The sequence below is a fragment of the Mauremys reevesii genome, linkage group 9 (genome assembly GCF_016161935.1).
Source record: "Mauremys reevesii isolate NIE-2019 linkage group 9, ASM1616193v1, whole genome shotgun sequence".
In the NCBI taxonomy this organism is placed as follows: Eukaryota; Metazoa; Chordata; order Testudines; family Geoemydidae; genus Mauremys; species Mauremys reevesii.
In genome coordinates, this window is record NC_052631.1 from 102,364,198 (window position 1) to 102,384,856 (window position 20,659).

Below are 20,659 nucleotides of genomic sequence, written 5' to 3' on the forward strand. Positions count from 1 at the left end.
CCCCCACCTCTAATTCTGCTGTATCCTTCTGAGTGGGGTGACCAACACTGCACATGCTGTCCAGGTGAGGGAGTACCATTCAGTTTTATGTAATGGCATTATAATACTTTCTCCAGTCTCCATCCCATTCCCTATGCTTCCTAACATCTCTTTTGACCAGCTAAATTAGTGGAATAAATTACTCTCTGAATTATTTACTCCACCATATTAACTAGTTTATGTTAGTAAAGCATTTGGAAGGGTAAGGTGCAAGCTAAGTGTTATGTATAAATCAATTTTATTTACCTCAATAATATCCTGCAGCAGTGAGTTCCAGGGGTTAGTTATATGCTGCAGAACAAACAAATTGCTTTTTTGTTGTTTGAAATGCGCTGCCATTAAAGTCACAGAAGAGAGAACCAAGAGGACAAAGGAACTCTGGGCTTTGGATCAGGCCCAAAGAAAGAAGTGTTTGGCTTAATTTTAGGGAGGGGATTATGTTTGTGATTTTTCAGCTTCAGAGCCACAGATATGGGGCCTGATTCTCAATAGTAAGATGCAGGGCTGGATTTACACCTTATGCGCCCCTAGGCACAACATCTTCAGCGCTCCCCTACACAGTTTTGGAGAGGTAAGGTGTCCCTAGAACGCCGGCGCCCCTAGGCACGGGCCTACTGTGCCTAATTGGAAATCCGGCCCTGTTAAGATGTTGCAGGGAAAGCTGGCACCTGTCTAAAGCAAGAGATGAATCTCTGTGAGCTGGCTGGGGGTGTAACACACTGTCTCTCTTTCCCCAGGTAAACGGCAGCGATGGCATGTTTAAATATGAGGAGATTGTCCTGGAAAGGGTAAGTGCGATGTTGGTGCTTTCCAAGGCGGTGTCACTCTGAGCGCTGTGGGTCACCATGTGGGTTTGCTGATGCAGGAGAGCAGAGCACCAGCACAGGCTGATCACTCCCAGGTTGAAAAGCAGGATTTTCCCGTGCACCACAGTCCCCCCCCAGCAATCTCCCACCCGCTCACCCCGCTGGCCGCCTGGCACATGCAGCACATAGGATGCATGGGGTCTCTCACACACGTCTGCTCACGCACAAGTAGGTGGAATCTCTCTGTCTCCCACACACACAAGATGGAGAGTAGCTAGGGTCAGAAATCAGCAAACAGGCACATGAAGTCAGCTGTACCCTTTTCTGCCCTGTCAGCTCGTTGCGTATCACTTCAAGGTATTAATCACGGGGATATTAACCAGCAGAGACAGGTTTTCTAGTAAACTGGGTTGGAACGGGGGGAAATTCTTCCTGGGCCTTCTCCTTGCCTCTCTGTGAGCTACTGACGATGCAGGGCTGATGGCATATACTGTACAGACAAGAGCTAAAATTAGCTCCCACACAGGAGCTTGTACTAGGATGAGCTGGGACTTTCAGCAGAACGTGTATCTCTGCTGCACATTAATTCCTTACATCCTCTGGGCGGGTGAGTCAGGCATTGCTACAGGTCCTGCGTGGGAGGGCAAGTACTCCGTCCTGGAGCCCGTGCCGTGGTGAGCCAGGGAGGGGACTTTCCCGGTGACTCCAGATGGGAAGAGAGGCTGTCCTTGGGCAAGGCAGGAAGAGGGCTCGGCAGGCTCAAGGGGGAGCGATTTTCTCAGCTCCCTAGAGTGTCAAACAAAGGGCCAGAATCTGCTCTCAGACATACAGGCAGCTCTGCTGAAGGCCATGGGATCTGCACACCAAGGCCAGAATGCTGAGCTCTATAGCATGGTTGTATGAAACTGCCCCCTTCCTGCACCATGAGGGGCTCACCCCAGGCTCCAGGAGCCAGGGCCAGCTCCAGCATTTTTGCCGCCCCAAGCGGTGGGTGGGGGGAGCCGCGATCAGCGGCACTTCGGCGGCAGCTTTATCGCCGCCGCTTTATTCTTCAGCGGCAATTCGGTGGCGGGTCCTTCCCTCCTGGAGCCGGCCCTGCTAGGAGCATACGGATAAGAGCGGAGCCCCTGCCTCCCCCGGCACACTGATATGTTGCATGTGAGAAAGCAAGTGGCTTATTTTGATGGTGCTTTTGCTGCTGAGGTGGCCAGGGTGCCAGCCTGTGCAGGTCTCTGCACCGCAGACCAATGACAAAATGTTCTGATACTCCAGGATACCAGCTAATCCCCTTTCTTCCCACCACCGTTTGCCCAGGGGTCCCTGCGTTTTGCTCAGTTTTTACGGCATGTCATGGCCTGAGGGGATATACTGGCATTCCGATACCAGGTAGGTCAGGAATGCATAGGACATCGCATCAGGACGTCACCACACAAACTGGGAAGCCACTCCTGGCTCTGGGGTAAAGCTGGTGAAGGCCAGGCCAGGCTCAGGCTGGCCAGGATAGCAACAGCTTTATGGCCATTATTTCATTTGCACGGTACCTACTGGCAACAGCAGCCACGTGGGTTTCAGCCCGTGGGCCCAGGCAGCCACAGTGAACTGTGTCTAGGCTTGGCGGGGGCTCACACCTCACTAGTGAGAGGATAGTGAGATTTTCTTGAAGGTGGGTATCCAGCTCACTCCAAGGTAAAGGGATACTTTCTGGTTATTCTCTTGTAGGGACCTTCACTTCCCTGCTCCACCACGTCTCACGAGGGATGCGCACAGGGGCACACTAACATGAGCAGAGTGACACTAATTTGCACAAGTGCCAAGGCAAATCCCATTTTGAGTCCTCTGGAAACATAATCACCTTGGAGAACTTGTATTGGTCTCGTTAGCTTGTAGATCCAGCAAGGCCAGAGGCTATTTAGGGTTGACCACGGCAGCGATCAGTTTCCTGTCTTACAGAGCTACACCCCCGTGATTCCACAGCAGAGGAAGACATACCTTGTAACTCTGCTTTTCTTGGCCTACAGCCTCTTCTCCTCAACTTTCTATCTTGGTGGGTTGTACAGGGACGGAGCCTCCATCCACGCGTCCTTCCGCAGCGCTTTATGGCTCGGGAGCGAGCTGCGTGGATATAGGTCCTGGCACTTCCCATTACACTGGAATTAGGCTCCAAAGTGGAGCCGCATTACAGTAAGTAGGACAGGTCTGAGGTGATTTCCCCCTTCTCAGCCACTGCAGAAATCTCTGCCTGGTGCTCTGAACTCTCCATTGCACAAATCTAGGAAGCGCCTTTCTCACTGGCAGGAACGACAGACAAGCAGGCCCCTAAGAGCCCAGCGCAGTTCAGCCGCCCCTGGGGCACGCGAGCCCTCGCACAGATCAGCAGGTGTTATCACTCTGAATGCCATTTTTGTCAGGTTGTCAGTCTGGATGTAGCTGTATGGCACACTAGAAACGCCCCCTTTTCCTGGGCTGACTGCTGCCCACTCTAGGCTGAGCTCAAAGCAGGGGGCAGACCCCCATGCATTGTGGAGCCTCTCCATAGCATTCAACACAGTTGTCCCTGGAAACATGGCAGGGGCTAGCAGGGTTGCACTGAGATCAGGTTGCTTCTTCCTCTCCAGCTGCACAGGGGGTCATGAAGGGCACCTGCTCCTACATCTCCTGAGCCCCCACCCATGGAGCCCCACAAGGATCCTTCTGTCTTTCCAACAGCTGTGAGAAGCCACTTGAGGCGATTATGAACAGTGTGGACTGAGGTGCCAGCCACACAGAGGCAACAGCAGCTTTACATCTCCTTCGCATCAGACAAATTAGCCTATCTCCCAGTGCTCCCAGGGCCTGGTGAGATCAGCAGCTGGCCGAAGCTTAGTCCTGGAGGCACATGGGTGCTGCTGGTCGGGAGAGTGGGGTACATGGAGCTCTCTGCCTCTACAGTGTTATCCTCCAGTGAGCCATCCGCCCTCCCATCGTGAAGACAGTCCACAGCCACCTGGACCTGCACTGCAGTTGGACACCCAGATAACCCAGGGTGTGATGAGCAGCTCTTGCCACCCGTAGTTAGTGAGAAGACTGCCCTGTTCTGCCAGATTCGGCCCTAGCCCCAGGGCCAGGGGCGGCTCTAGAAATGACGCTGCCCCAAGCAGCGCGGAGCGCTGCGCCGCCCTTCCCCGGTCCCGCGGCGGGTCCCCTCTTCCCGCGGCTCCGGTTGAGCTCCTGCCGGCATGCCTGCGGCAGGTCCACCGGAGCCCGGGACCAGCGGACCTGCCGCAGTCATGCCTGCGGGAGCTCAACCGGAGCCGCGGGAAGACGGGACCCGCCGCAGTCATGCCTGCGGCAGGTCCGCTCGTTCCGGGCTCCGGTGGACCTGCCGCAGGCATGACGGCGGGAGCTCCACCGGAGCCAAATGCCGCCCCCCCGGGAAACGGCCGCCCCAAGCGCCTGCTTGGCGCGCTGGGGTCTAGAGCCGCCCCTGCCCAGGGCTCACCGTATTCCTGACCTCACATGCGGAGCACTGTCATTCTAAGCTATTCTAGTACTAGTCTGGCTGCTTCAAAAGCTGCAGCCAGGGCAGAACACAGCAGGAGGTGAGTTGCTCTAGAGGCTCTAGAGAGCAAAGGACAGATCCTGCCCTGGGGTTGCGCAGGATTTACTGAGTATTGCTCAGTCCTGTTCTCATGAAGTCCCTGACACAAGGCGGCGTGAGCCCCTGTGGTGGGCGCCGCTACTCCAGCAATAGCCACAGACGTTCTTCCCAAGCAGGAAGGACAGGAGCTCTCAAGGAGTTTGTTTAGTAAGATTAAAAATCTCTCTCTAAACAATGAGCCTGCAGCCTTTTGGAGAGCCACAGCCCTGGTGCTCTCACCTGGAGCAGCCCTGGGGCAGGCTGGAGAGTTCTCTGCGCTCGCCGTTGTCTAGGCTGCCAAAGGGAAGTGAAATGGCTCTAAGATGTGTTATTTGAGCTAAGTTCTCAGCTCACAGGATGGGTTGCCCCATCATAGTTAGACAATTAATGGTTCAAGTCCTGGGACAATGATCCTATATCTTAGCGCAACCTTCTCCTTTCCTAGCACAACTTCCCTGGGGAATGGACTCAAGAGAGCAATGAAGGAGGCCCCAGGGGCTAGTAAAGCTCTCTGCAGCTTTCCCAAGACTGACCATAAAGCTGCTGGAAGTCCCCGGAAAGGAGGGAGGGTAACCCCAGAGCAGGAGAAGCAGCTTTTATTGTACTGGAACCAAAGGTTACCTGTCATGTGCCTGCTTGTCAGAGCCAGTTTCCAACCCACAGAACAGCAACCAGGAGCCTTTCAGAGCGCAGCAGGGAGGAACATTTCAACACCTCCTGCACTACCTTGACATCCTACAATTGAAAATCATATGCAAATGCTATCGTATAGAATTCAGCTGCTCTCCCCCCACCATCTCTCTGCAAGCCAAGGGGAAAAGAGTGCCTTTTAAATTGGTCTAGAAAATCTACCATGTATGGAAGAGATTAACCCTTTTCCAGGGTAACAGATTTTGCAGCTTCTATTCTCAGTGTAGGATGAAACCCAAATGAACAAGAGGAATTTGTTCAGTTTTGGATTGATCTCTCAGTCAGATGGGCTAAGAAAAGCCAAATTTTATGAAAAATCTCAATTTTATAATCCACGAGACTGCTAGATCACCTATCGTTCATAGATTTCATACCTCAATCCAGCCAACTCATGTTGGATTCCTTCTAGCAGCAGTCATTGCTTTTGGTTTTTCTCCAGCATCTTGTGTAGTTTTCAAACAGATTCACTGTGTGAGCTTGGTCAATTCACTTTTTCTCGATGCCTCAGTTTCTTCATCTGGGAAATGGGGTAGTCATGGTATGGCTACTTACCTCAGGGCTGTTATGACACAATGCCTATATAGTGCTTTGAGCATGTAGAATCATAGAAGAATCATAGAATATCAGGCTTGGAAGAGACCTCAGGAGGTATCTAGTCCAACCCCCTGCTCAAAGCAGGACCAACACCAACTAAATCATCCCAGCCAGGGCTTTGTCAAGCCGGGCCTTAGAGATTTTTAAGGAAGGAGATTCCACCACCTCCCTAGGGAACCCATTCCAGTGCTTCACCACCCTCCTAGTGAAATAGTGTTTCCTGATATCCAACCTAGACCTCCCCCACTGCAACTTGAGACCATTGCTCCTTGTTCTGTCATCTGGCACCACTGAGAACAGCTGAGCTCCATCCTCTTTGGAACCCCCCTTCAGGTAGTTGAAAGCAGCTATCAAATCCCCCCTCACTCTTCTCTTCTGCAGACGAAACAAGCCAGATGATGGGTTTGTTGTAATGTCAGAGAAGTGTTCCCTGCGTGTCTGAAGAGCTGATACATGGGATGAACCCAGTTGTTCAGAGTGGGGAGAAGAAGGAGAGTCTCAGAGGACCCACATCATGAAAACCAAAGAGCAGCTGGTACAGCTCACGTGGAATCTCCAGGCTGTTTGCAAACTCCCAGCTCTGGGGTTGTTTTCAAACCCTGGGCTCTGTTCCACTTACATTCCTTGGCTTATTGGCATCCCCCAGCTAAGGATATATCTAGTCCTCTGAGTGTTCCTGTCCATCTCACCAGGTCTCTTCACAAGTGATTCTCCAAGCCCAGCTGTTTAAGGGGAGACCTCTAGCAGACAATGCCAGTGCTTGTCTGACATTGATGGGCTCTGTCTGAGGGGCTGAGCATACAATCACTGCATTGATCAGCCAAGTTCTCTAGGGTCCTGGGCCACAGAGGTGACCCAGAGCCCGAGGTCTCCCTTGTGAGAAAGTCATGATGGGGGCGAGACAAGGTGTCGGCCTTTCTGTATGAGGAGACAAGGAGAAAATATGCTTTTCCAAGGCAGAACAGCAAACCAAGGTGGTCTTGTCCACTCCAACCCCATGTAGGAGAATGGAAACTTAATCCGAAGGCCTGTCACTAACCGAGGCTGCTGCAAGCAAGAGCCGTGCTGCTGGGCTTGGGACACAGAGGGATGGGGTGTGGGCAGCAGATGCCTTAGGCACTAGGATATGGCAGGGAGGGGTGCAACGTAAGAACCCCGGCCGGACGTTCAGCACCACCCACCTGGTTTCTCACCAAGAAAGGACAATGCCCAGGTCACTTGGTTTCAGTGTCAGAAAGGAGGACCCTGCAGAACGTGATTCTGCACTGTCCCTGCTCTTGCCCCAGGCCCATAATAGAGCTGTGTGTACACCTGGCCATTCCAGAGTTCTGTCATTCCTACTCCGACACAGACAGGGGGCCTGTTCTCCACCCATTCACACCAATGTGCCTCAGGAATAACTCTGCCAAAGTCAGTAGTTACCCCAGTGTAAACTGGTGCATCTGAGAGAATCAGAGTCCAAATACCACATTTCTGGAGTTCTTCGGGGAGCGCACACACTTTCCCCTGGGCTCTAGAGACCAACAGAGGGAGGTGGGGATGCCAGGGGAGGTCTCTGTGAGGTTTCTGCTCTAAAACCCTCTCTGCCTCACACTGGCTCTGTGCTGAGTCCCTGTGCAGGTGTTCTCTCCTGGGAGGCACAGGAGATTCCCCGTGTCATCGGAGCAGACATGTTGGTACCAGCACAAGCCGTGGCTCTCTCCCCTGGCAGACATTGGGATCTCCTCCTTGGAAGCTGGCACTGGTGGTAGCTTTACCCCGGCTCAGGCTGTCTGCAGAGACATGGCTCCTGGGAGGGAGAGCTCTGGCTCTTAGCGTCTCCCATTCTGCTGCTGCACCTTCTCAGCACGCCTTGCTGGAGTATCAGAGCACCTCAGGCCGCGTGGTGAGCCTCTGTAAACCACTGTCCTCTCAGCCTGCCTGAGAGCCAGGGAGACCCGGATGAACCCAAATTCTGCAAGTGCTACTGTGCCATCCTGAGAGTTGCTGGTCTGGGCAGGTTTCACTGGCATGGCACCATCAGAGAGGGGAGGGCGGTGCCCTAATTCAGCCTCTGGCCTGGGGGGTGACAAGCACCTAGGGAGCAAGTTCCCTCCTCAGAAAGGCTCCCTGTGTTCTGCTTTTCCCCAGGGTAACTCTGGCCTTGGCTTCAGCATTGCAGGGGGAATTGATAATCCCCATGTTCCTGATGACCCAGGGATTTTTATCACGAAAATCATCCCTGGTGGAGCTGCAGCTATGGATGGCCGCCTGGGGTGAGTACCTAAAACTGCTGTCCTGGCCTGAGCACGATGCAGTGAGGTCACTTGGCAGCAGCTCGTTATGGCTTTAATGCTGCACAGGTCGGTGTTCACGGCACTCGCTTTCCCAGGCCCAGCGGATAGGCAGACTTGAAGCCCAGGGTTAGTGCGCAGGGCTTTCCAGCAGTGCGGAACAGGCTCCCCCATGCAGTGAGTTGGCGAGTCTCAGCTCAGTCAGAGAATTTGTTCACATGGCTTGATACATTTGGCAGCTTCTCCTCACAGGAGACCCCTGCCAGGAGTAGCAGGGAGCCTAGGGTCAGGACCGGGGCTCAGCAGCACTCTGGGGTGCTGTGGGGAAGCCCGTAGCCGGGATAGCCGGGAGCTGCAGGTTGAAACTGGGAGGCGTCGGCAGAGGTCTGTGTGTGTGGAGCTTTTGAGTAGCAGGGTGGTGCTGGCAGTACAAGGAGAGGGGCTGAATTCCTTGCGGGGAGAATGGGGTAATGGGCTAAAGTCGAGGGTGATTTGGGACAAGAGAATTTGGGGACTAGTTTCTTTGCCTATTCTCTTTATCTCCCCCTTTACCACCAATGAGTCATCAGACCCTGTCCCCTCTCTCCGTGTCAGGGATCTGCCATGCTTCCCTGTCCCCCAGCTGAGGCGTCTCTCTCACCCCTCTGTCATGCTGAAGGATCCTTCCAGCAGGATCCCCCATTCGCCGCAGGTGGCGCCTCCTCCTGGCCACTCTGGGGATTAGCTCTTTCCAGGTCCAAGGCCCCCTTCTGCTGCTCATTCCACATCCTGAAGCCGCTCTCTCCAGCAGGCTTAGGCAGTCTTCCCATTCACTGCCCCATGGTGCCACTTCCCCAGCGGAACCCGGGCCTGCCCTCTGCTCCGGATTCCAGCTCAGGGACCATCTGATCAGCAGCCAAGGTCTGCACGATCCTGAACCTTGCTGCCTTTTCCCTGAGACTTTCCTGCTCCTTCTGGCTCCCCCCACCAGGTCTGCCAGCCCTAACTCCGTCCTCCCAGGGAGTAACTGCAGTCTGCTTCTCTGCAGCCCCTCTCTGCTATCAGCTCCCTGGCTTTCTAGAAGCCCCACCTGCTCCCACACAGGTGAGATTCCCCTAATTAGGGCTGTCTTCTCAGCCTGATAGGTTAATTGACCCACCTGTCTTCCATTAACCCCTTTGGAGCAACTGTGGGGTGAACACCCCATCACAGGCCCCTCTCCACCCACCTCCTGCTCAGTGGCTGCGCTTGGCATGAGAGTGTCCGTACTGTAGTCCTGTCCACAAGCCCAGTGTCCTGATTCAGCATCTCTGGGGCTCAGTAGGATGAAAAGAAAGAGAACTGTGTTTTCAGTGGAGTTCCCGGGGGTCTGGATGGAGATCTGTGGCCTTGGCCAAGGTGTGGAGCAGTCAGAGGAGATTGGAGGTCAGTGGATGCAGGGGAACTCCCAGGAGATTCCCCAGAGATTTGAGGCAAGAGCTGTCTAAACACCGTGATGAGAGCATCCAGGGTCCAGCCAGTGATGCGTGTGCTGCTTGCAGGGTGAACGACTGCGTCCTGCGGGTAAATGAAGTGGATGTCTCGGAGGTGGTGCACAGCAAGGCAGTGGAGGCGCTGAAGGAAGCAGGCCCGGTGGTTCGACTTGTGGTGCGTCGGAGGCAGCCCCCACCTGAGACTATCATGGAAGTTAACCTGATGAAAGGACCCAAAGGTGAAATCTCTTAAATGGCCGCAGTAGCCTAACCCAGCCCCTGTCACCTGGACAGAAATGGCCTTGGGGGCTGTGGGTCAGGACTGAGGGGCAGCAGCAAGCTGTGTGGGGCCTGGGAAATCACAGTTCAGGATCTGTGCTGCACGGTTTTCCCTGCGCCAGTTGAACAGATGTGTGGGTATAGCAGCACTTGGTAGTCAGAGCGTACTGGCCATCCATACACCCCTGTTTGCTCGGGGACCGGAGCCCACCATCCTCTCCATCTGCTCCATGTGCTTAGCCAACCCCAAGTCACAGGGCACCAACAGGAGGAGCGGCATGAGAGCCTGGGCGGAGGCGCCAAGGGGAGCGAGCCCATTGGCGCTGTAAATGCCCCATGTCCCTGTCAGATGTTTTCCACTCACCATCTAGTGACTCTTCAATCTCCTCTCATTGCCTCTTGTGTTCCCCTCAGGACTAGGCTTCAGCATCGCGGGTGGAATCGGAAACCAGCACATCCCAGGAGACAACAGCATCTACATCACCAAGATCATTGAGGGAGGGGCTGCCCAGAAGGATGGCCGGCTGCAGATCGGGGACCGGCTGCTGGCGGTGAGTGCACGCACCTTCCCCTGGGCTCTAGAGACGGACCGAGGGAGGCAGGGATGCCAGGGGATGTCTCTGTGAGGGATCTGCTCTAAAGCCCTCTCTGCCTAGCACTGGCTCTTGCTCCATATACAGCCTGGGTTTTCCATTGCTCCAGAGCCCCTTTCTCCCCACCAGAAGAGCACAAGCTCTCCTCTCTCCTTCCCAAGGCCTGGGCGCGAGGGGTTACATGGGTGTGCCCCAGTGGGCAATGAGCAGGAGTTGTTAGTTTGTACTCACTGATCATTAGATTGCCATAACGACAAAGTCCCGCCAGCTGGATCCCCATCAGGGCAATGGTGAAGGGACAGGGGAGAGTTTGTCGCAGACCAGACCTGTGGGTAGTGGCTGCTTTGCATCACCAGGGTGACACAGAGCAGCTGGTGAATGTGGCCTGCTGGATGTAGGATTGTTTCTGGTTGTTACTATCACTGTTTGCTGACAAGGTGAATGTCCTGGCAGGGCTGGGGCCGGGGGCCCTGAGCGAATTCCCAAATATGACATTAATGACATGCCTGAGATTTGCTGTGCACTGAAGTCAGGGATTCCCACAGCTCCCTGTGCGGGGAAGGGACCGCACTCCAGGCACTGAATGAACAAAGGGTAGCTGGAGGATGATCATGTTCCTGTATTTTGGGATAGCGGCTGGGTGGGGCAGTGAGATGAGCAGCATGCAGACCTGGAGCAGGTACAACTGGCACCGTAAGGAAAAGTTTCTGTGTCATGAAGATAAACAAATACCCAGTGTGTAAAAGAGGAACAAGGTAAGTAGCCCGACTTCTGTTAGAGGAAGGGACAAGCTGTGAAGCTTCACAGAGCTCTTCCTCAGGTCTGGAGAAGGCAACCAGCATGTCCAAGCTAACCGCAAGGTGGGACAGATCGTTAAGCCTAAGAGGCTCACACATGCTGTAGGAGACCACTTAAAGTGAAGTGGGCAACTAAGGGTTAGCGGGCTGAAGGGTGTGTTAAAATGGTTGTAATGAGCCATAACACCAGTGTCTCTGTTAAGACCATGGTTCTAAGGCCTGGGCTACACTAGCTGGGGGGTTCGAACTAAGACATGCAACTTCAGCTACACGAATAGCGTAGCTGAAGTCGAAGTATCTTAGTTCGACTTACCTGGCCGTCCTCACGGTGGCGAGTCGACTGCCGCGGTGCCCCCGTCGACTGCGCTTAGTCCTCCTGCCAAGGTGGAGTACGGGTGTCGATCCCCAATCCATCGAACACTACCTGGCGATCCGGCAGGTAGTATAGACATACCCTTAGCGTCCAGCCGAGTTCTGAATGGAAGTTCCCAGCCTCGTCTCTAGAAGGTGTTGTGCAGGTTCCTGTGAGGACGAAGACTGGGAGGTCAGATACCAAGTGATCCCTTTGAGAAAAGTGTTCACCCACAGGTGACCGGGTGTTTTTGTCTTATTTTTCTTGTGAGTTCATTCGGGAATGCAGTGATTGTTGCGTTTCACCCACATAGTTGTCATTGGGACGTTGAGTGCACTGGATGAGGTACAGCACACGTTGTGATAGGCTTGTGTAGGACCTATGGATTCTGAAAGGTGCATTGTGGGGGGTGTTGATCATTGTGTCTGCAGGTTTTGCATCTGTTGTTCTGGCGTGGTCTGCTGCCGCTTTGAGTTGGCGTCTCCTGGTCTGTGTGGAGCTTGCTTCTGATGATGAGCCAGGCGAGACTGGGGGTTGTTTGAAGGCCAGAAAAGGGGATTCAGGAAAGACTTTTTTAAGGATGTGGTCCCCATCAAGTTTGAGTTGTAATTATTTGATGATATCCCAAAGAAAGGCTTAGGCAGTCTTAAGACAAAAACATACTGTCACCTGTGGGTGAACACTTTTCTCAAAGGGATCACTCAGTATCGATCCCCCAGCCCTTGTCCTCACGAGAAACCTGCACAACACCTTCTAGAGACGAGGCTGGGAACTTCCATTCAGAACTCGGCTGGACACTAAGAACCATGGTCTTAACAGAGACACTGGTGTTATATCTCATTACAACCATTTTAACACACCCTTCTGCCCACTAACCCTTAATTGCCCACTTCACTTTAAGTGGTCAACAGCATGTGTGAGCCTCTTATGCTTAACGATCTGTCCCACCTTGCGGTTAGCTTGGACATGCTGGTTGCCTTCTCCAGACCTGAGGAAGAGCTCTGTGAAGCTCGAAAGCTTGTCTCTCCCTCCAACAGAAGTTAGTCCCATAAGAGATACCTGGGACCAGTGCGGCTGCAAAGAAGCAGTGTTTGAAAGGCCTGGTGAATGGCTGACCTTGCTGCATGCTGCCTGGGAATCAGACTCTAGCTGTTTCTGCAGCTGAGATGCAACCCAGCACATGCTATGGAAACACCACTTGGAGACATGTCGTATCCCACTTCACCAGGGATGTATTAATGAAACAAAACCGGGATCATTTGAACCCAGTCCTTTCTCTCCTCCCCGACTTCTTATCTGCCTCTCATGCCTTTCTGTTTGTTTCCTCCGTCTCCCTCACCGCCTGTTCTCTCTCGCAGGTGAATAACACGAACCTGCAGGACGTGCGGCACGAGGAGGCGGTGGCCTCTCTGAAGAACACCTCTGACATGGTGTACCTGAAAGTGGCCAAGCCTGGCAACGTCCACCTCAACGACATGTACGCGCCCCCCGACTATGCCAGCAGTACGTACGCCAGCCTGCCAGCCTCAGCCCGGCTCCCAGGAGAGCACAGCTGTGCCACAGCGCCAGCGGCGGGAGGGGAAGGCCACAAGAACCCTTTGGGAAGGCTGTAGGGGGGGTGAACAGCAGGGCCGAAGGGAGAGAGGCATGTGAGAATGTGAAAGGGAATGGGAGGGTCTTGGGGCGTGGGGAGCCCCACGAAGTGCGGGGCACTGTAGGAAAATGTGCGCTAGCAATGAGAACACGGGGCTCTTGCGCCCTGTTGTATACCAGAGCAGCCGGGCCCAGGACTTCTGCTCCTGATTTTGTCTTTTCCTTCTCTGCAGCCTTCTCAGCCTTGGCCGATAACCACATAAGCCATAACACCAGCCTGGGTTACCTCGGCAGTGTGGAGAACAAACCCACCTACCCAGCCCCCCCACAGGCGACCCCATCTAGGTACTCGCCCATCCCTCGACATATGATCGGGGAGGAAGACTTCACCAGGTGAGCAAGGGCCTGAGGGTAGAGACAGCTCAGGGAAAAAGCTCCGGGAGCTCTCCCCCTCCCTCCCTCTCTTCTTTTCCAAGGGATCTGTGGGTGGAATGACAATATTTATTGACCCAGTGAATCCGTCCCCAGGCCTAGGGCCACAGGTGCTGAGCTTCCTTGCAGCAGGTGCCAGCACAAACCCCCTATTTGTTAGTGGGTTTAGCATTCTTTAAAAGTCCCTGGGACAGATTCTGCTTCCTCAGTCCTGTGGAAATGCTGAGAGATAAGCGCCAAGCTAGAGAGCTTGTTTCAGTGGCTCTGATCCCATTCCCCATGTCCCTCTCATTCCCCTTTGCCCCCTGTTCCTCTTTGAACTCTTTTGAGACTTAAGTGCTTCTACGTTTCTGATTCTTTGGCTTTCATTTCCTTTGCTCATTAAAATCCTGTAAATGCAAATCACATTTACGGTGGAATCCCACACGGGCAATTCAGGCCGTTCCCCCGCTCAGAGCCCAGGGACGCTCCCCACCAGTGCACTGAAACCTCTGGAGATGATGCTGAGATCCTTCGGGATAAGAGTGGTGTAAAAATGTTGGCAGCCCAAGTACATCTCTTCATCCTGGGCCACACATGCGTTTCTGCTCTGAGAGTCCTGGGTCTTCAGAGGGCTCCTCTGCCATCGGTTCATTTCAAACTGTTCATGCAGCAGGGATTCTGCCAATGCTCTGAGCTCTCCTGCTTCCTGCATGTTGCTCTCAGGTTCCTCCTCATCATTAACATCATACACAGAGCAATTCAACTTGGTTCCAAGTGGTGCCAGCTCTTGCCTCTCTCTCAGTGGAGCAGGGAGCAGAAATGGGTTTTGGGTGAGTTTGAAGTAGGAGGCAAAGCTCTTTGAGGCAGAGAAAGACAAAGGGATTTAGTCACTGTTACTGTGATTGGCTACTCTCTGTTTTCATCATACAGCTGGGGTTGGTTCAGGGTTAGAACTGACTTTAGTGTTTGGTAACAGCAGGGCTACAATTGGCTTTAGGGTTGGGGTGATGGCAGGGTTAGCACCGGCTCGGGGTGAGAGTCGGGGGGACGGGAAGGGTTAGGACCGGCTCGGGGTGGGGTTCGTGGGGGATGGCAGGGTTAGCACCGGCTCGGGGTGGGAGTCGGGGGGACGGGAAGGGTTAGGACCGGCTCGGGGTGGGGGGCGGGGGGGATGGCAGGGTTAGGACCGGCTCGGGGTGGGAATCGGGGGGACGGGAAGGGTTAGGACCGGCTCGGGGTGGGAGTCGGGGGGACGGGAAGGGTTAGGACCGGCTCGGGGTGGGGTTCGTGGGGATGGCAGGGTTAGGACCAGCTCGGGGTGGGGGTTGCCCAGCTTTGGAGCACGTTATTGGGTCCCAGATATAAATAATAAAGGACTGTAAATTGTCCTTGCGTGTCCGCTTCGTCCCACAGCCTGGTGCTGTTGCACTGCGGCAGCAGCATCACGTCATGACGTGCTGGTCTCCCAGCATCAGTGGATAGGGCGCTCCGTGTTGTGTGAAAGGGGATCCGAGGGCACACTGGGGTTGGACTGATGTGCAAGGTGAGGGTTGTGTTTCCTTGGCAATGGGAGATGCGCACACATGGTGTGAATACAGCAGCTGATTAGCTGTTTCAGCAGAGAATGGCGGAGCTCCTGTGCGTAGTGTCAGCGATTTGCATTGCATTCGCTCCCGAGACCCACCAGAGCTTGGGGTCCCCTTTGCAGCCCTGTGCTCTCACTGGGCCCCATCACTCGGGTCCAGGTGGCTGGGCTCTGTCCCTGCTTTAATTTCTCTCCCTGAACAGGAGCTCCTGCATGTCCAGAGCAGTTCAAATGAAGTCAAGCAGCTTAGTCCCTCCACCTTGCCCTGAACATGCACGTGTGTCCCCGTACCAGAGGTGAAAGTAAGTCGGTCCGGTCCGGTACGCCGGCAAGAACCAGTACGCCGAGCTGGACCGCACCAGCTTCCGCGGCGGGGATTTAAAGGGCTCTGGGCTGCCCGCAGCCACAGGAGCTCTGAGCCCTTTAAATCCCGCCCGTGGCTCCGGCGGCTAGGCTGGGGCCGGGATTTAAAGGGCTCAGAGCTCCCCGCAGCGGCAGGAGCTCCGGGCCCTTTAAATCCTGGCCCCAGCCCGGCAAAGCTTGGGGTTCCCCGTGGCAGCCGGAGCCCCAGGCCCTTTAATTTGCCCCTGAGCCCCAGGGGGCTCCCAGCCACCTCTGCAGCTGGAAGCCCCTGATTGATTTAAAAGTCCTGTGGCTCCAGCTCCCCTGGGAGCCGTAACATTGGGGGCTATGACTGGAGACTGTAGTGTATCATTCATGTTGGGCCCATTACCGACAGGCCTTTCTGTGTCAGATGCGCATTCATGGGGACAGACATGGTTAAAGCAGCCCCTCCTCTCCCTCCAGACCCTTAGCATAGACTAGGCGTGAAGCAGCAGTGACTGGGCCGTTGTTTGTGGTGCAGTGCCAGTGACTGGTCACTAGAGGATGCTACTGCATGCTGCAAAAGACTCTGCCCAGGAGCCATCAAGGCACAGACGCCAGGGAGGCTGGGGGGAGCTGTCTAACAGGCCAGTGCCAGCTGCTGTAGTATTTTCCAGGCTTGGATTTGTTGTGTTGGGCTCTGCCTGAGCACACTGCCTTCCTCAGCTACGCCAGCTTCACGCTGCATCTCAGTGAGCTGCCTCCAGCACTTGCGTTCTCCACAGCCAGCCCTGCACTCACCTCCCATGGCAGATAGTGCCCATGTCGTACCCCATCTCTCGCTCATTGTGCAAGTGGCTTCCCTCCCACCCACCCCTCACCCACTCGGGCCGGAAGGGAAGATAGCGGTAACGGAAACCTAGGCACGCGTTAGGCCAGGGGATGGGGGGGAATTGTTCGCTGGAGAAGTTCTATCTGAGTAGACACCAAATAGCAACTCATCCTCATGTACCATGTGCAGCAAAACCACCTTGATGCACTCCGGGCCCTGAGCAGGAGCCAGTGCAGTCTCCACGTGCATTTTACTGCTGCGTGACCAGCAGTCACCTCTAGCCCAGAGGGCAGCGAGGGGTCTTTCTTTCTGATGTCACAAGAGCTCTGGTAGCCTGCTGTCCGCTGAGTCAGCACTGAGCCCCTGTCCCTGCCTGGGGCGGCACCGCAGGGAGCAGTGTTGGTTCAGGCAGAGCCATTGTTCCTACAGTAGCATGGACCCCAGTGCTCACCATGCTGCTAGAGGGTGCTGGACTGCTGAAGGCAGCTGGGGTTTTTTGGTGGGTTTTTGGCGGGTGGGGTGGGGTAAGGCATAAAACCAAAGTCCTGGCCTCTCTGTAGTCATTAAAGACCCCACTGCATTTTGTTTGATACGAGGGTTGGGGCGTTAATGCGGCAATGTGCTCCTCACTAACTGCATCCTACTCTCATATGAGCGTAAGAGAAAAGAAGGGTGTGAATCATCACTGAGATCTGTTGGGTGGAATACGAGACTTAGTTCTTCGGGGCTTTATCCTATTCTTCCTATCTGTTGCTCCAGGTTCTTATAGTGTGCCCTTTGGTGGGATCTTGTTGTTCTGTCATTCTCTGAATCATCTGGGGCTGGTCACCATTGGAGACAGGATACTGGACTGATTGGAGCACTGGGCTGATGCAGAATGCCTGTGTTCTTGTGTTTTCCTTCTGTTTCGCATTGGAGACAACAAAAGGAGAGCTGTATGAAGCCCAGGAGATCAGCTTTGTATAGGCACAGCTTTCAGACCCAGCGCTGCGCGCCTTCTGTTCTCTTTGCAAAGCCAGAGAGCCAAGGACTTTTCACTGTGGACAGAACTCACTGGTTGGGCTCAGTGGTGGACCAAACCTCCAGGCCATCAGTGCTGCCCTGTTATAGCAATGGCCATTGTGATTCCAGGAGGTCAAGCTGTGTGTAGATGTGCGAGCGCTGGGGATCACAAAGAAGTAGTATGGAGAGGCCTTGCCAAGGCTCAAGGAAGCAGAGCAGGTCTCTGATACAACTGTAAGGCCCTGGATGGTTTTTCTCGCTGATGTTGGTGAACAAGAAACAAGATCAGACTGTAGTGACATTGCAGCTTTCTTCAACAACAGCAGCAGCTGTAGCACAAACTCCTTAGCAAACTTGCCTCAGATAACAGGATCAACTCTCTTGTAGCTGTTGTTGCAAAAATGCTTAAGTCCAGCTTGAGGGTCCGGGCCAAGGTCTTCCTTGCATTGTAATACAGGAGACACATGGGGATACTCCAGCTGTGAAAGACCGTGGTCTGTCATGAGGAGCAAAGGCACCTCCAGGCACTACTGTGTCCTGAGACCCTTAAGGCATGGTGCGTGTGAGTAGCAGGTCATTATGGTGCAGGGGACACACCTGTGTGCCGGTCTCTTCTTGTGCTTTCGATCCTGGAGAGGAAAGGGCTGCCTAGACTGGGACACCAGCTGGAGAAAGTGAGGAGTCTGTGTGGGCTGCATAGCCACCTCCTTCTGCCTTGGAACGTGACTGTGCAGCCCAGGCTGTTTGTCATGCCCGAGGAGAGGCACTCAGCACGCTCTGAGTGTGACTGGAGGAAGGAGCCCAGGAACCACCCAGCTGCTCTGGGGCTGGGCCATTGTTTTCTTTCATTTAAAATCTGGATGAAACAGAGGAGAGCTGTCTGCCTGCTTCTGGCTGCCATAGGGTGGGGGACTTCAGCACGCTCTGCAAGGGAAATCTGTGTGTCCGGGGCTGGCAGTGAGCTCCTGTCAGCCATGGAGGTATGCTGAAGTGAGCTCACGCCACCTGCAGCCTGCTTTACTATGGACCCCAGCTGCGAGTGAGTGATGTCCCCTTTTGGGGTGGGGATCTGCTCCTGGAGCTCTTGGCCAAGTCATTCGCCTATTTACAAACTAACCCCTCCAGTCCCCTGTGCTGCCAGCCACGTGACGTTTCCATAGGACTAGGCTGAGATCACTCTGTGCCCGTGCCTTTGCAGGGATAAAGCATTTACATTAGGCAGCTGCCATCCATTACTCCAGGCAGACACTTCAGATGCGGCTTCCAAAGCTAAAAGGGAAAGGGAGCAACTGAGAGGAAATGCACCCAGACCCGCATCCACGGAGTGGTTCAAACACAGCTAGGGAAGCAGGGTTAAAGGTGCTGCCCTGCTCTGGCCAGTCAGTGGAGATGAGGCCACACCATGTCAGAACATTGCTAGCCTCATCTAGTTGAGTCCTGTCTAGTCTGAGGTGTGGTTAAACACTGGCTGCACAGACCACGTAGAAACCTCTTTGGGTGAACCTGTGCTAAACCAGATTAAAACCTGGTTCCTTTCCTTGAGTCCTAGCCTGATATAGACAGTCCAGAGAGAGACGCTGGACACAGAGGACACATGAGTCCAGCCATGCAGGACTAGCACAAGGCAGGGTATTTGGGGCCAGTCCTGCCTGGAACAAAAGGGGCCATGATTTTGGTGCTGTCTCATCCAGCCCCACATGGGTTAGTCACTCCGTGCAGAAGAGGCCATGGCGGTGCCAAGAGCTGAGACGCTAATAACAAAGTGTTATTCCCAGAAGTTGTGCAGTAGCAAGAGACACTCCACGGTTTGCAGCCTCCCCAGTCCCCTGAGCCCAGGGCAAGTGGGCCCGGACTTGGAATTCCACATCATCGGCCAGCCATAGGCTCACCATCCGACCATCTTGTGGCATGGCCCGGCATTCCAGCAGCTCTTCCTCAGGATTTCAGTGGCCTAGTATGGTGAAGACTTGGCCTCTGGCCAGGCCTCAGGATAGTTCCACCCCTTCTGGGGTATCAATGTCCCAAACAAATAATGTCCAACAAAATAAGAGTAATCAACAGAACATCTTCCGGTACATCTGGACTCCTCTTCTGTCTCCCTCTTCTTCCAGAGCAGCAGCTCCCAGGGCTTCTCCCTGGAGTCGCTCAGCAAACCCCCAGCGTCAGACAAAATACGTAGTCAGCAACTTCTACCTGTGTCAGGCTGGAGCCTTTAGCCCATCTTAGGCTCTCCCCTGTTCCCTGCTCTTCTGCAGAACATCAGCCCACAGGGCGATGCCCTGGAGCTCTGCTCCTTTGTCAAGGTTCAGCACAGGTGCTATCTCCACCCCTGCAGCTCTGCCATGGTTCCCTCTCTGCCTGATTCCTGCCAGAGCAGGGACTCCAGCCCACCTCTCCCCTGGGTCTCCTCCCCACTGGTCTGAACTCCTTCCTCTGGACTGCGCCCTAGTCTGACAGATCTCCAGCTGGAACACGCTGGGCTAACAGAGGTCTCTATTAACCCCTTCTTACCACTGTGGGGTTTATACTCCCCCTCACACTGCCCCCTCCTCACAACCTCCCCTCCGCAGTCAGACCCTGCCTGCCTCTCTCTGAATGGGGCAGTCTGGACCACCTCCTGGGGCAGGGACTGGTCCTACGTCTGCCCCCCTCCGGTGGGAGGGTTACTCGTCTCCATAGCGACCCAGTCTGTTAGTCGGGGTGTGGAAGCACTGTGGGGGGAGAGGTGCTGTATAAATGGCCTCACCTTGGGAGAGGTCAGCCTCCCTTCAGGAGTATGATGCAGCCTGCGGGAAGGAGGAGAGAACATCTGAGCTCCTAACGCCCCGATTCAAAGCCATTAACACAGGCTGTTTGTAGTGAGCACTGGTGCTTTTGCCTGGTTTCCAGCCCTGCAGCCTCACTGAGTGGGGAAGTGTGGCAGGGGCCATTCCTGTCCCTCAGGAAGGCTAGGGAGGACACTGACTGAACTGAGTGGACAGCTGAGCAAATGCTGGCTGGGGCATGACCAGGAAAACAAAGGTCCTACCCAGCATTCAGGGAGCTCTTGGTCTCAGGCTGCCGCGTGAGACACTGCCAGGGGCAAGGCCTCTGCACGGACACTTCAGTCCCTTGTTACCAGACAAACCCAGTGTTCAGAGTGGAAGCTAGAGAGAGAAAAATCGGCCAAAGCCTCAGGACCTGGATGTCTGGGAGCTTAACTCTGTGCCTGCAGGATTTACTCAGGGCAGGCCCTTGTTCATGATAACCTGCTTACCACTGGCATAGCACTTTCCATGTTCTCTGCCCAACTTTCCATCCCCCCCGTCAGCTGGCTCCACTGCTGCCCCCACTCCACTCGCCAGCCGCGCATCCGGCCGCTCCGCTGCCCTGTACCGACAAGGTCCCCCACATTCCACTCTCGGAATTTCCAGTCGCAT

General features: G+C 54.5%; 1 protein-coding gene across 7 annotated transcripts in view; it reads left to right on the top strand.

The window, feature by feature from the left end:
* Positions 1 to 20,659, top strand: part of DLG3 (discs large MAGUK scaffold protein 3) — a 163,478-nt gene that overhangs the window by 84,496 nt on the left and 58,323 nt on the right. For all 7 annotated transcript variants that reach the window (XM_039486972.1, XM_039486977.1, XM_039486974.1 and 4 more), the window contains 6 exons: positions 777 to 827; positions 7,876 to 8,000; positions 9,539 to 9,708; positions 10,163 to 10,299; positions 12,849 to 12,993; positions 13,317 to 13,476. In XM_039486972.1, the coding sequence (XP_039342906.1) occupies positions 777 to 827; positions 7,876 to 8,000; positions 9,539 to 9,708; positions 10,163 to 10,299; positions 12,849 to 12,993; positions 13,317 to 13,476 (788 nt within the window). The remainder of the gene's footprint in view (positions 1 to 776; positions 828 to 7,875; positions 8,001 to 9,538; positions 9,709 to 10,162; positions 10,300 to 12,848; positions 12,994 to 13,316; positions 13,477 to 20,659) is intronic.